The following is a 16410-nucleotide window of genomic DNA, read 5'->3' as shown; positions in this document are numbered from 1 at the left end:
GCCAGTGGTGAAAGCTTCACATAGTAGATGACATTTGTGCTGAGCCTCTGAGTACAGATGGGGCCAGAATGAATATATAAGTGAAATGGATTGAAATTAACATCAAGGGCTTGAGATAGGTTGGGGAGGGGCAGAGATGGGTCCAGAAAAAGCCACGTACCAAGGAGAAACAGGAAGAATGGGGGTGACCCCACCACCTTGGCCTTTGTGACATCCAAAGACCTTTTAATCACTGGAACCTGGACATATGGGCTTCAGCACCAGCCAGTACAGTTGCTTCTTTTTCCCTGGGTTCCTCTGCTCAGAGAACTCATGTGACAGCACAGCTTAGTGGTGGGACCAGGACTAGGGTGTGGCGAGCAAGGCACTGAGGTCACATTTAGGAGGCAAGGTCATGTAAGAAACCCAAGCCTGCACTTCCAGGCCCCTAACAGAGAGTGCTTCCCAGGCCTCAGCTGAGTCTTAGCCCTGCTTTCTGGTGATCTGGGAGCAGGATCCCTAGTGGTTCATTCATTCAAGACCATGCCGACTACTTACTCCAGGCCAGGCTCTGGATTAGACACCATATTGGATACCAGTCATCAGCGAGTCCACATCTAGCAGGGATGGTAAAAGTAAGTGTGAAAGGGGAAGCCTAGGGGGCTGTGGATACTCAGAGGAAAGAAATTGGCCCGAGACTGGTAGTCAGAAAACTTTTTAAGAGCAAGTGAAACCTTAGCTGAGATTTGAAGAAGGCAAGTTCAAGGGAGGGTATAAGGTGGTCCCTGCTAGACCTGCCTGGTCTGGGATTTGGAGTTTGGCCTTAGAAACTGAGAGCCCACTGAGCACTGATTTTCAAAAACTGATGTCTCCTGTCTCCCCCCATTTCCTGTCCCATGCCTTGGTAGGTTTGTGACGTTGCCAAAGAAGCCCTACAGTGCCCCACTGGCCCAGATGGAGTCCATCCCAGCAACCTCAGAGACTGCCAGCTCACCAGCAATCCCCGACATGGATTTAAATGATTTTAAGTAAGTGCAGATGCCCCGAGATGGATTTAAATGATTTTGTTAAGTAAGTGCAAATGCAAAGCCAACATGGATTTCTTGTAGTAGCTTTTCTTTTCTTTTCATGGTCTTACATTCTCAATATTCATCCCTCATTGGTTCATTCATCCAGTCCCCAGTCAACAGTTTAATAAGTGTCTTCTATGTGTAGGCCCCAGACTAAACATACAGGATAGGGAGGGGGTACCATCATGAGTCCTGGGGGACTGAGCCCTTTCTATCATATTGTCCAAGGTCTACATATGTCCAAGATCTACAGCCAGGACTGGGTCCAGGGTAGCAAGCAGGAAAGGACATAACAATTCACCAAACATTATATCCTCACAATAAAATGCTCCAATAAATAGGGAAACAACATTAAGCACATAGGGCACCCACATTGTCTGAAGAATTGCTAGAGCTTCCTAGGACTTTTTGTAAGTTGGACATGGGCTTGATGGGCCAGTAAAGAAGGGTTGAGCCCCGTGAAAAATTGACAAGTTCAGTGGCCTAGACCACATGTTTGGGGGCATAGGGCAGCAGAGCCCTGACCAGCTGACCTCTTGAGAAAGGTGTCCCTTGATTGAGAAGCCCCCTTACGTTTGGGGGTGTGGTAGAGGGAGAAGAGGAATACAGGGCAGTTATGCACCTGAGACTGTAGTGATGACGGCCCAATGAGTGAATCTCTGCATCTCATTAAACTTCTCAGGACTATCCTTGTGGATGAAGATGCCAGGCCTGAAGAAAAAGAACCAAGAAAAACGAAAGCATCCAGTGTGATCTCAGATGTACGGTGTCCTTTCCCTGGGGAGGGTAGGCAGGTCAAGGGTCCTTCCCATAAAACAAAGGCAGAACCAGGAGCGGAGTGGCCAGTGCAATGCTTGCGTTTAGTTGAGACAAAGCCGTATAGCTTTACCCACATTTCTTCCCAGCCAAACACCCCAGAGCCAATACTCAGTGAGAGCCCAGGACACCTCAGCACATATATCTTCTCTACAATGGAAAAGCCAGTTATCCCTAAACCTTGGTGATCCTGTGATGTTCCTACACCCTAGATAGAGGATACTAAAGGGAAAATATTTTCTTAATAATTCTGTAGCAAAAACAGAGGGAGCTTAAAAATTAATACCCTTAAATTCTCCTTCTAGAATGATGACCTAAGCAAACTATTGGAGATACAAAGACGTGCATACAAAGATGCTTGTTACAACATTTAGAAATAGAAAAAAATGAAAAAAATAATGAAAGATAAATTGCTTTATGTCCATGATGTGATGCAATCTTTTAAAATAGTGTTGAGCGGGATTTTCCTACGGTGTGGGTAGGAATATGAATTGGCATAACCTCTATAACATACAACTTGGCAAGTATATCAAAATTTAAAATGCATTGTCCCCCTTCTAGAAATTATCCTCCAGATACACCTCCGCATTTGCATAAAGCATGTAACCATCGTTGTACGCTGCAGCTTTGTTTGTAAAAGCAAGAAATATTGGAAACAACTTAATTTCACCAATAGGAGACCATCTGAATAAACTAAATTACATCTGCACAAGGCAATACTATGAAATTCTTTTTAAAAAATGAGAAAGTTCTCTACATACTAATTTGGCACAATCTCTGATATATTAAGGAAAAATACTCAGTACAAAACAAAACAAAGTACATTGTGTGCTGCCATTTGTATGAAGAAAAATGTCTATTAAAGCAACCAACACTTATTGAGCACTGATATAAGCTTTGGTTTTTTTGTTTGTTTTTGTTGTTGTTGTTGTTGTTGTTGTTTGTTTTTTGTGGTTTTTTTGAGACAGAGTCTCACTCTGTTGCCCAGGCCAGAGTGAAGTGGCACCATCTTGGCTCACTGCAACCTCTGCCTCCTGGGTTCAAGCGATTCTCGTGCTTCAGCCTCCCGAATAGCTGGGATTACAGGCACCTGCCACCATGCCTGGCTAATTTTTGTATTTCAGTAGAGACAGGGTTTCACCATGTTGCCTGGGGTGGTCTTGAACATCTGAGCTCAGGCAATCCACCTGCCTCAGCCTCCCAAAGTCCTGGGATTATAGCCATAAAGCAGTTTTTTACATTAACTCTTTTACTTCTCCCAGCATCCCTGTGAGGTGGGTACCACCATCTTTCCCCATTTTACCAATGCAGGGACATGTCCATCAAGCCATGGAGCTAGAAGACTTGACCATCTGGCTTACTCTTAGCTACTGTGTTACCTCTCAAACAGTTACATAGGTATCTTTGCTTGTGCTTGGAATATCTCTGGAATTTAATCTTCATGAGGGCAGGAATTTTTTTCTGTTTTGTTCACTGTCATATACTCAGGATATAGAACTGGTTCTAAGTAAGTCCCCAGTAAATATCAGCTGAATGAAGAGGAATAACTAATTGAACATATAGGAAACTGGACAGTGGGTACCTTAGGAGGGGGGAACCGGAGAACTGTAGGGGTAGGAGTCTTTTTTTTTTATTTTTTACCATATATTCTTTTGAATATTTTAAATTTGTATCGTGTACAATCAACTTTCTAAAATACTTTAAGTGATGTTTGTGAAGAATGATCAGTCATATGGAAAGATGGCACTCATATTAGGTCAACTGAAAAATCAGAATACAAATATATATGCACACATAATACACAGTGTATATATACATATATATTTATAATATATTTTATATATACATATATACCTATATAATATATATTTTATATACATATATAATATATAATAATATTTATCTACAGTATAACCTGAGATGGATTTTTCTTTCTTTCCTTGGAGCTTTCTGTATTTTAAAATTTTTTTAGAATGAGTATGTGTGAGTATGTAAAACATTTGTCTTTTAAATGTTAATTCTTCTTTTTCTATTTTCAAAGATGCTTGTCATAGAAAACTCAAGAATAGGCCAGAAACAGTGGTTCATGCCTGTAACCCCAGTACTTTGGGACCCAAGGCAGGAGGATGGCTTGAAGCCAGGAGTTCAAGACCAGCCTGGGCAATATCACGAGACCCCAGGGTGTGGTGGTACACGCCTGCAGTCCTAGCTACTTTAGGGAGGCTGAGGTGGGAAGATCACTTGAGCCCAGGCATTCAAGGCTGCAGTGAGCTCTGATTGTGCCACTGCACTCCAGCCTGGGTGACAGTGACAGACACCTAGTCTCAAAACTAAACTATATGTGTACAAATATATGTACGTATGTATACATATAAACTCAAGAATACAGAAAAATTAAAGCAAACATCCTCAAAATTCCTATCTTCTTTCTACCCCACTGAGAAAAATTCTAATGAAATTCTTAGCAAACAACTTCCCAGATATTTCTATTTGCCTATGCAAATCTCTGAAGGAATTTACACACACACATCTTCAGACACATGAGGCATATGTAATTTCACATGAATGGAACTGTTGTCACTCAATAATATATTGTGCATATCATTCGCATCCATAAATATACATGCATTATCCTTCATAGATAGACGTACCACACACACTTCATTTAAAGTGACCGCCTATTGATGGGCACCGAGTTGTCTTCCAAAGTTTTGCTGTTATAAATAATGCTGCCATAAACATCCTTGTATGTACATTATAGTCACTTGCTCAATTATCTCCCTGGGAAAAAAATGTACTATTTTTATAATCGTATACAACATACTTTATTTTTCTGTCAATTGATGATCCATTTTGAATGCTTGCCAGCTTTTCCTCACATCTTTAATTTCTAGGAAATAAAAATTAGCTCTGCTGAAATAGAAAGAATATACTCAAGCCAGAGCCAGGTGGAGGATCAGGAATCCCTACAGACCTGTGAACAGAATGAGATGCTTTCCATCGGGATAGAAGAAGTAAGTGACACAGTGTGAATCCTGACCTTAGCAGGCACTAACTTTTCTTTCTAACTGAGCACCTGCCCCACATTAGAAACTTAAATCTCACCAGAGCACTGTTACCATCGTTACCATTGTGTGTTTTCAGGGTGCCGGGCTACCTTCTATCAAATGAGTTAAAGATTGGAATTAATGTGTAAATTGACATAACTTTCACTTACCCTTGGCAGGCATTCATCCCATCAGCTGCTCTCTTATAGAATGACTTTCCCTGCAGGTGTTTGATATTTTGCCCCTGTTTGGAGTGTTGCAGCCACACAGTAGCCACCAAATGTCATTCACCTTCTATGGACACGCTAACATCATTGCACAAGCTAAAGCTCTGTGTGAAGTAGAAGAAGGACCCACCTACGAAATAACACTAAAGGGAGAGGCGTCCCTGGTCAACTATTCCTTTGACACCAAGGATATTCACTATGGATTACAGGTATTGCAAACCATCGGGTGGAGATTTTCTGGTTTTGCCTTAAGCATCTTAAACAAATCTCTCCTGAACCCCAGTCATCGTAGTCTTGCCATCACCCCTGTCCTTGATCTCCCATCTGCCTCCCTAACCCTGACCATCCTTCTGCTGCCAACTGTTTGCCAGATACTTGCATTTGCTTTTCTTATCATCTCGTGAAACTGAGCATGTTAGATGCTCAAGGTCACTTCTTCACTTGCAACCCAGGAGCCTGTTCCAACTTCTGCATTTCTTTCAATAGCACTACCATTTTCTCCACACTTGGGTTCACAATCTCCAAGGCTTTTCCTCTGCACTCTCTCCTTCACCTCTCCACATCCTTCTAAGCATCCAGGATTTGCTGACTCATCACCAGCGTCCCTCTCTGAGTCAGTTTTCTCTTCCCATTGCCACTGATATCACATCGCAGGGTCTCATCAAGCCATGCCTAAATTATTACAGCAGTTCCTCCCACACTGTAATGTGCCTATGAATCACCTGGGAGTCTTGTTCAAGTGCAGATTCTGATTCAGTAAGTCCAGCGACATTTTCCAAAACGGTGTTGTCATCCCATCAGTCCCTGACCCATTAAGCCCAGCAGCATTTGGCAAAGCAAGGTGATATTGACCAAAGAGCATGGTTTCGTATTCCGGTTTCACTTCCTCTTCGTATTCCGGTTTCACTTCCTCTTCGTATTCTGGTTTTACTTCCTCTTCGGATTCCAGTTTTACTTCCTCCTGACTGCATGACCTTGGGCACATCACCTCTCCAAGCCTCAGTGTCCCTCATCTATAAGGTGGGAATGGAGTAGCAGGCCTATCCCACCAGGAGTTGTCATTACTTAAAGCGTCTGGTCAGTGCTGTGCTGGGTCAGAGTTGGCTGTCCATTGTCATGAGTTCCTTTGGGTCAGAGCCCATTCCTCCACCTGGGTGAGGCTATCCTAAGCCTCTCTATTAACTGGTGATCTTTACACTGTAAGTTTTACTTCCCATAATTCCCTATTATAGTCCATACATTTCATTGTGGCCAAGCTGGTCTATCCACTGGCCCCAGTGCACCCCAGCCTTTCATGAGGTTACACTTTCTCTTACCTTTTCTTTCCCATCCTCCACTCTACCAAGCCCAAACCTCTATATCCCATAAGACCCAGCTCAGCTCCTTCCACAGTTATCTTTTACTTTACATTCCCTTGGCACTTAATGATAATCTTTGCCATAATATAATATACTTTCCCATTTTTGTTTTGGAATAATTGTCAATTCCATCAGTACACATTCTCTTCCCAATCAGATTTTGTGTTATGCACTTGGAGACCATATCTCCTACCAAATTTCAATGAGGATTGAATCTCCATTACATAGCTCCTTCATGTATAATTACTGAATCGTGTGCATGCATGTGTGTTTATAGATCAAAGATTGTGCCTAAAATCTGATTCACCTAGCACCTACTGAGACCATCTCCATGATGCTGACCAAATAGAATTCTCTTTCCTTCCTCGTCTCCAGGGTCCTTTGGGCACTTGGTTTTGGCTCATCTCTGAGTATAGTCTTTGAAGCAGTCAGTCCTCACCCTAGCTTTTCCTAAGGACCCCCAAAGTGGCCTGTTTGTGGTTACTGGGCCTGCTAACCCAGCTGGTGAATTATGTTAGCAAAATTCCAAGAAAAAGAACATGACTGGCCTGTTACACCCATGGTTCTTCATCTGAATGGAAAAATTCATTCTAGAACATTCTAAACTCAAATCTTTTGTTTTTCTTACAGTACAGAATCCAGAAGGCAAATGTTTTTAATGTAGAAATCTTACTTTAAGATTCTCTATTACAAATTTCTGTAGTGAAAAAACTGAGACCCAGGAAGGTAAAATGCTCAGCCCCACAGTCATACCTAAACTAAATCGGTTCTTAGAAGAACTAACAGCCAGGTTTCCAGAGTCTAGTGCCCCAGTAGGCATTTGTTGTGATGCTGAGATGTAGATTGACCAGTCTTTATATCAGGATCTGTCACACCTTTATCCATGAGGCCTGTTTCTGCACCTTTGTCACGATCAAAGCCACGTCCCAAGAGTGGGTGGCAAAGGAGTCACTCATCTCCTTCTCTTTCAAGCTGTTTGACCACGTCACAGAGAGGGAAATCATGCTGACGAACACGGGGAAAGTTGGCTTTGAGTTCAAGGTTCTGACTGACCCCCAGTCTTCTCCAGACAACCTTCTCCCTGGAGTGCCACTAATCCTGCCTCTCTCCGTAAGTAAACAGTGGGAGGGGCCCGAATTCAAACCTACAAGCCCTACCCCGATGCAGGTGAGTATTCATGGCCAGGATTACAAGTGTGACTTTTTCTTTTTATTAAAACTGAAGAACTCTCAGAAGCAGAAAAAAAATAATAAATCCAAGCCACTTCACTCATTTATTAAACAAATATTTAGTCCCTCAGTAGCCACTTTCCAGGCACCAGGGATATAGCAATCAACAAGACAAATGCAACCCATGGATTTATTTTCCATGATAATGAGACTAGTTTATTTCCACCGATGTCTTCACACTGCCCTTGTAATTCCCGAGGGCTTCCTCTCCACTGACTTCAGCAGCTATGAAACACCAGCAGACTGCGCTGAGCCAAACTGGTTTCAGAAGCAAACAGAGAAAGTGGTTCCCTGTTCATATTATGTTGATCGACCAGTTTTAAGGAACATTTGCTGAATTTTTCTCATTATGAAAATAGCACATAATTGTTATAGAAAAAAAATGGAAAATATTTTTGAAGTGTATATATTCATAATCTTATAAATCCAAAGATGATGAGCACCATCATCTTTGATGATAAAGTCTGTTCTTCCCCTAAATTATCTCACATATTTGGGTTTACTGCTGCTCTCTTTATTCTTCATTGCTCTGTCTGTCCCTACGTTAATGCTATACTATTTTAGTTGCTATGACTTTAAAAATACATCTTAATATCTGTTAGGTCAACTCCCCTTTTGGTTTTTTCCCAATTTGTCTTAGCTAATCTTTTGAATTCACTTTTTTTGTTTTTTTGTTTTTTTGTTTTTCTTTTTGAGACCAGGTCTGGCTCTGTCGCCTAGACTGGAGTGCAGATCTCAACTCCCTGCAACCGCTGCCTCCTGGGCTCAAGCAGTCCTCCCACCTTAGCCACCCAAGTAGCTGGGACCACAGGCATGCACCACCACACCCAGCTAATTTTTGTGTTTATTTATTTATTTATTTATTTATTTATTTATTTATTTTAGAGACAGGGTCTTGCCATGTTGCCCAGGCTGGTCTTGAACTCCTGAACGCATCCCATAGTGCTGGGATTACAGGCATGAGCCCCATCTCACCCAGCCCAAATTCACTCTTGTGTTTTGTTTCTCTAACTTCCTGACTTGAATGCCTACTTTTATTTTTTTTCTTAGTTAATAATGAAAAAATGTAAGACTATCCATTTGCCTAAGGACACCTTTGGCCTTATCCCTTATATTTTAAGAAAATTACAGATAAAAAAGTAGATGTCAATTTTATGTGTTTTATACATGTTAATATTTAACTATTATAATTTTCATTATCTAAATTATAGTTGTCTTAAATTATAGTTTTACTTACAAGTGTAATTTAAAATGCATTTTTCTTTTTTTATTTTCCAAATGATTAAGATTTTTGCTTTTGTTATTTAAATTGTTACTAATATTGAGGATTTTTTGAATCATGACCAGATAATATGGTCCTCTAAATTCCTACTTAGTGAATTTATTAATATATTTTAATGACCTAAAGTGATTTTTAATACTAATAAATGTTTGAAAATAATGTTACCTGGGCTATAGAATCCAGATTATCATAACTGGAATCTCTACTAAATTAACCTGAATAATTGTAACATTAAAATCTTCTGTATCTTTTTCTGTTTAATTTTTCTAAGACTCAAGAGTGGTATATAAAACTTTTGTCCATTTCTCTATTGTTTTCTACAAATACATGCACCTTTTTGTTTTATACGCTTTTGTTTCTGTGTTGACACAGAAGATCTCATGACTATTAAGTGTTCATGATGGACTGAGTGTTCTGTCTGCCTTCAGCTGCCTTCTTGTTCCCTTTGAATGCTCTGCTTTGAAATCCGCTTTGTTTGGTCTTAATATTGTGATTGCTGCTTTCTTTTTGCCTTACATAATTTGCCCATAGTCTATGTCATTTTGTTTTAGGCTTATCATTCATAAAACATATGTATTGGGATTTTGTTTTTTAATCTTCTCTGAGAGTCCTTAAGTTTCAGTAGGAATATTTAACACATTCTTATGATGAGCAAAACTGAAATGCTTGCTATTATTTTTTTGTCATATTTCATTTGTCTATTTTTAAAATTTCCTTAGAGTTTTGTTTCTATTCCATCTTTTTGTCATAACTGCTATATTTTCCTTGCGCTTTTCTAAAGTTTTTTAAAGCATTTGAATTTACATTGCTGCAGTTATTGTAAATTGATAACAACTCTGTGGAGAATAATTTGGCCTTATCTATCAAAATTACACTTTGACCCAGAAATTTCATTTCTAAGAATTTATTCTACATACGTTTTCCCACGTTTGCAAAACGATGTGTTTATAAGATTATTTCCTATATAATCTGTAATGGCAATAGCAAAAGGTCAGAAACAAACTAAATGTCTGTCAGTAGGAAACTAGTTTTTAAAAATATATTAAAACTATGTAATGGAAAAATACATAGCAACTAAAAAGGATGGAGCAGCTCTAGATGTACTAATATTGAATTAATTGTAAAATATATTGTTAGGTAAAGTGAAAGGAAAAGGAAGACAAAAAAACTCTATATGCTACCATCTGCATTTAAATATACATATATTGCTGGGTTCACTTAGCTAACATTTTACTTACAATTTTTGCACCTTTGTTAAGTGATCGTTGGTTCATAAATTTCCTTTTTCATGCTGCATTTGATCAGTTTGGATATCAGAATTAAAAAATGGGCGTTTCTGTCTTTTCTATTTCCTGAATGGCTCGTAAACTAAATTGATTATATGTTTTTTGAAGGAGTGGCAGAACTTGCTTCTAATGCCGTATATTCCTTTGTCAGGGTAATTATCTTCACTTTTCAGCTTCTATATACGGTACAGATCACTCCAGGGTTTTTGAGTTTCGTTATTCTTTTTTTTCTAGGAAATTGTTAATTTCACAAAAATGTTTTAATATACTGACATAAAGTTTTCTCATAATCATATATGATTTATGTAGTTTTACTATATATTTATGAACCATTTTTCTTTTTACATTTTCGGTGACTTTTCTCCTTCTTAATCAGTCTTGCCAGTTTTGTGTATTTTATTCGTCTTTTTTCAAAAAACCAGTTTTTGGATGTATGAACCTCTTCTGTTTCTTTGCACTCTATTTCATTAAATCTCTTACTCCTTTCCTTCTTTTCTTAGGTTTACTCTGTCATTATCGTTGTTGTTTTAAGTAATTTAATGAGTTGAGCCTGTAGCACATTCGTTTTCCCTTTCCTGGTCTTTCTACTGCGTAGGGCTTTATCAGTTCACATCAAGAGCAGGCATTGAAAGTTTACTACCTTCCTGGAGTTCCTGAGGTCTTTAAAAGGAGTTTCCAGATACAGATCGCCCACCTGGACCCAGAAAATATCACTCTGAGTGGAGAGGGAATCTTTCCCCAAATCTGCCTCGATCTCCCCAGGAACCTCACAGGTACTGCTTCACACTGGAGTAGTTCCCCACTGGGGGACAGAACAAACATTTTAACTTTGCTTATTGGAAGGTTGCTGGCTACTTACTTTATTTGCTTGGAAATCCCCAGTGGTTCTCTTCCATGTCATTCCTCAATTGCCAAATTGGTGACCTGAGTTTGCCGAGATAAGAAATGGTCTATGGCAGCCCCAGATGAAGAACCGTGGCCAATTTAGCCATTATTGAATTACTGACAGAGGGATCAGGAAATTTACCTCCAAAGGCTTTTCCTCCTCCCATGCACTTTCCTTCTGGCCCCAGTCTCCTTTCCCTGTGACATTCTCCTAGACACCACTGGGAAGGTGAGAGCCAATGAGCTTCCAGGCGTAGAATTCTCAAAGTATAAACTGCACAGAAAGGCAGGCACAGATTCTGAGCCCTTATGTTGGCATTACACAGGGTGAAGTCTAAATTAGACTTTAGTAATTGTCTTCCCACTTACATTTTCCAGTTGTATCTGGACCCCAGGACTAGCCTTTTGTACCAGAATATTTCTGTCTTGGCGGATTCCAAACCTCAGCTGAGCAGCCCTTTTAGCTACAGACTGTCTCTGGCTCTTTGTTCTTGACGTCAGTTATAGGACGATGGGTCAGGGAAACCTCTCACTCTTTATGAATCTCTCTTCAAGCTCCTTGAAATCTACTTTCCCTAAAAAGCTTCAGACTAAGTCCTCCCACCCAGCCTTTCCTCTTACCCCATTCCATGCAGTCACTAACTCTCCTGTTCATAATCATCCACTGAATTCTAGTTGTCTGTTCCCTGAAAACTTGAAAAATATATATATATGTGTGTGTGTGTATATATGTGTGTGTGTATATATATATACACACACACAACACCCTGTCTCTATTTAAAAAGGGTCTCTCTCTGTTACCCAGGCTGAAATACAGTGGTGCAATCATAGCTCACCGTAATCTTAACTCTTAGGCTCAAGGGATCCTCCCGCCTCAGCCTCCTGAGTAGCTGGGACTACAAGTGTGCACTGCCATGCCTGGCTAATTTATTTTATTTTATTTTTTTAAGAAGGGATCTCACTTTGTTACCCAGGCTAGTCTTGAATTCCTGGTCTCAGGTGATCCTCCTATCTCAGCCTGCCAAAGCACTAGGATTACAGGTGTTGAGCCACAGTGCCTGACAATAAATGTCACTAACACTAAAACCATGTTACACTCTCATATATAGAGTTCCAGCCAGATGAGGGTTACTCCAGCTCCACATATAATTTTCAGGAAGGAAAACCTTTGCCTTACGGTTGAAAACTGGGCACCCAGCTGGCCTCATCAGGGCAGTAGACATGGTTTGGCCAGTAAGGGCTTTAAAATAATTTAAACTTGAACACCATTAGTTGGGTCTTCTGTTCTCCAGCTCACTATATTCACAGCATTTCCTCTTGTTTTATAATAGGCTTTTAAAAATTTTTTTATTTATGCATTTATGTATGTATGTATTTATTTATTTATTTATTTATTTTTTGAGGCTGGAGTCTCGCTCTATCGCCCGGACTGGAGTGCAGTGGCCAGATTTCAGCTCACTGCAAGCTCCGCCTCCCGGGTTTACGCCATTCTCCTGCCTCAGCCTCCCGAGTAGCTGGGACTACAGGCGCCCACCACCTCGCCCGGCTAGTTTTTGTATTTTTAGTAGAGACGGGGTTTCACCGTGTTAGCGTGGATGGTCTCGATCTCCTGACCTCGTGATCCGCCCGTCTCGGCCTCCCAAAGTGCTGGGATTACAGGCTTGAGCCACCGTGCCCGGCTGTATTTATTTATTTATACAGATTCTTGCTCTGTCACCCAGGCTGGAGTTCAGTGGCAGGATCTCAGCTCACTGCAACCTCCACCTCCAGGGCTCAAGCGATTCTCATGCCTCAGACTCCCCAGTAGCTGGGATTACAGCCATGCACCACCATGCCCAGCTAATTTTTTGTATTTTTTGTAGAAATGGGGTTTGCCATGTTGCCCAGGCTTGTCTTGAACTCCTGAGCTCAGGCAGTTCACTCGCCTCAGCCTCACAAAGTGCTAGGATTATAGGCGTGAGCCACCACACCTGGCCTATAGTAGGCATTTTAAATAACTTTCCTACCTTGCCTTTGAAAGTATTTGAATTTGCAATGGCGTAATGGTAAATTCAGGTGGGAATCTCTCCACTGATTACCTACCCTCCCTGATTCAGGATGACGTGGCATATTTAGTGTTAATTAAAGCAAATTGACCCAAACATATTTTTTGTTCATTGAGATTTAATAAACGTAAAAAGTGACTTAAAGGATGACCGGCTGTCTGGGTTTGTCCAGCACTGGCAGAGCTCCAGGGTGTAGGGGTTTAAGTGCTAGAACCAAGAAAGCCCCAAGCAAGCCAGGATCAAGTGGGTCACCCTACGAGTGGCTTCGAATGTTACTGCCTTCAAGTTCTGGAGAACCAGCCAGTCATTCAGTAAAGCCTAATCTCGTTGAACTCAGTGAGATCTCTGATACAAATTCAACTCTCAAATCACCCCACCCTCTGAAGCAGGGCAAGCAGGGCAGACGAAGTATCCAAAAGTCCGCTTCCCTTCCCACCTTACCAGGGGCTGAGAGTCTGTGTTTGGGACATCATTCATATTTTTCTGACCTTCCTGATTCTGCTCTCCTTCCAACCCCCACTCCCTACCCCGGCACAGCGAATGAAAAGTATGAAACATTCTTGAATCAAGCCAGGAAAAACACAGACAAAGACTATAACAAATGTGAAACGCTCGATCACTTTGACATAATAACTGAGGAAGTGCCAGAGGATGAGCCTGCTGAGGTAAGGCAGCTCCAGCCTGCGCAGGATGCCTGTGCAGAAGGGCGGTGTGTGCAGAGTGCACAGGAGGTGTGTGCAGAAAGGCGCTGTGTGCAGAGTATGTGGGGTGCATGTGCAGAAGGGTGCTGTGTGCAGAAGCCCAGGGGCAAGAACATGGTCTCTGAGGTAGAGAAAGGAGAAAGACAGAGATAAGGCAAAGAAGCAGGAAGCTAGGAGAGGCAAGATGAGCCCAGGAGGTGAGCTATCAGGTGACTGACCTATTAAGGTTTTTGGACTTCATCCTGAGGGCAACCAGAGGTGTGGCCTAATCGACTTCGCATCTTTAAGAGATCCCTCTGGCTGCCTTGCGGAGCTCTGAGGGGACAGGAACTTGGGGATGATGAGAGTAGATTCGAGAGATCAGTTTTTTTAGAAGCTGTTGCAGGGCCAGGTGCAGTGGCTCATTCCTATAATCGCATTACTTTGGGAAGCCAAGGATGGCCTGAGGCCAGGAATTTGAGACCGGCCTGGGCAACATGATGAAACTCCATCTCTACAATTTTTTTTAAGCTGATGGAGTAATTCTAGGTGAGAGATGGTAGTGCTGTAAGCAATGGTGATGACAGTGGGGACAGGGCAAACTGGTTCAAGGAATATTCCAGAAATAGAATGGTCAAGACTTAGGCATTGACTGGATATGGGCTTGGGGTTGAGGGGACCTCTAAGTCTTGCTTGGATGACAAGGTAAGGAGAGGGGACTGAGATAGGAAACTCAGGAGGAGAAACGAGGTCTTGGTGGGAGGGGAGGGAAGAGAAAGGAGTTCAGCTGCTTCCCGTGGCTACCGAATGTGAGATTACTGTGTATCATCTGTGAAGAGCAGCCAATAGGGAACCAGAACCACTGCTGGGCACCTCGGAGAGAGAGAGAGGTTGGAGAAAGTGACTTGAGAGTCATCAGATGATCATTGCAATCACAGGAAATGGGGAGATTCCCTAGGAAGTGTGTCTAGTGAGCAGGAAAAAAGGCAGATTCAGAATGGAGCCCTAAAGTACCCCAGCATCTGAGTGGGGGAGAGGGGTGGCCAAAAGGTTCTGGAAAAGTCAGGAGCATGTGGTGCCACAGGGGTGGGAGCCAAGTGAGGGTCTCTGGAGGAGAGAGCTTCTCAGCTTATAAATAAAGGATGGGATAGGAAGGCAAAATCCCAATATGTCCTCCCTCATCACCCCTGAAAGTCCTGTTTTAACAGTCTATTCCTGACCATGACAGCTGCCATCCCCCTGTGCTCTTCTTTCCAAATGCAAATGTGCATCAGCATATGTTCTAAGGAAGAATCATATATGTGGCTAGAGAGCCCTTAGGTTGGTTAAGAGGCGGCTCTAATGTGGGGGAGAACGGTGTCATGGGAGAGACTGGGAGCACCAAAACCCGTTGGCGATTATTTGTTTTGCAGAAGCCTGGTTCAAGTACAAGATGCTAAAAGTGAACCTTAGCACCAAGGATGATCATAATTAATAACATCAGTTACCACTTATTGGACTCATACTAAGCCTGTGCCACACGGTTAACCTGCACTGTTGTCTTGTAAAATCCTCCCACAATGAGGGTGGGGGGAGAATGATGCCGCTGTCATCTAAATTTTAGTTTTACAGAAGTGAAGTGCATGTCCCAAGGCAAGCACAGAGCTAGGATTTGAACCCAGGCCTGCCCAGCTGCTAAGATGATCTCTTAGCCTCTGCCTTCTCCTGCCAGCCCCAGGCTGCCCACTGGAAGCAATGGTGTGTCTCTACCTGCTTACTGGTTTCCCAGGCTGCACCTTATCAAAGCCTAGGAGAGCAGTGGGGTGGGGTTTCTGTGAATATGATGGGACGTGCAGAGCCAAGCTGGTCCCCTTGAGTAGGGCAGGGTGGACCACTCGTGGCTCAGGAGCCAAGTACAGAGTTGGCTTTGTTGCTCTAGAATCCGGACAACTGGGAGGGCTGTCAGCGGACCCTGCTCCTCTCCCAATTTGTCACACTTCCACTCTCACCTCCTGTGCCTCACTGGGCCATGGCACACATTAACCTTCCCTGCTGGGCCCTAGACCTAAGGATTAGCCCTTTGCAAACAGTATTTGTCAACCTTTTCCATTATCACTCCCTAAAAATCCATTTTAGACCTTTTTTCCTAATACTCTCCATGAAATATTTTTATGTGTTATATATAAAATGTAATCTCCTTGAATAGTTTGATATGTACTTTTTACCTTTTTATTTTGAAATAATTGTAGATTTACAGGGAATTTAAAAAAAAGGGTTTTCCCAACAATAACATCTCGTATAACTATAGTACAACATCAAATCCATGAAATTGACATTTGTACAGGCCACAGAGCTTATTCAGATTTCACCACTTTTCTATGCGTGTGTGTATGTGTGTGGTGCAGTTCTGTGCAATGTTATCACATATAGATTTGTGAACCCACCACTGCAATTAAGATGCAGAACTATTCCATTACCACAAGGATTCCTCATGCTTCCTGGGGAAATAAAATTAAAAACAAAATCT

The 16410-nt window shown here is 41.7% G+C and overlaps 1 protein-coding gene across 1 annotated transcript in view; it reads left to right on the top strand.

Annotated features, from left to right (window-relative positions):
* HYDIN (HYDIN axonemal central pair apparatus protein) overlaps positions 1 to 16410 on the top strand; it is a 392140-nt gene that overhangs the window by 210911 nt on the left and 164819 nt on the right. Inside the window, 7 exon segments of the mRNA XM_030924912.1 lie at positions 888 to 1007; positions 1732 to 1810; positions 4760 to 4879; positions 5139 to 5348; positions 7470 to 7607; positions 10890 to 11067; positions 13762 to 13889. Coding sequence (XP_030780772.1) covers positions 888 to 1007; positions 1732 to 1810; positions 4760 to 4879; positions 5139 to 5348; positions 7470 to 7607; positions 10890 to 11067; positions 13762 to 13889 — 973 coding nt within the window.

The sequence above is a fragment of the Rhinopithecus roxellana genome, chromosome 20, assembly GCF_007565055.1.
Source record: "Rhinopithecus roxellana isolate Shanxi Qingling chromosome 20, ASM756505v1, whole genome shotgun sequence".
Lineage (NCBI taxonomy): Eukaryota > Metazoa > Chordata > Mammalia > Primates > Cercopithecidae > Rhinopithecus > Rhinopithecus roxellana.
Note: the sequence above shows the minus strand (reverse complement) of the source record. Positions and strands in the feature narration are given on the sequence as shown.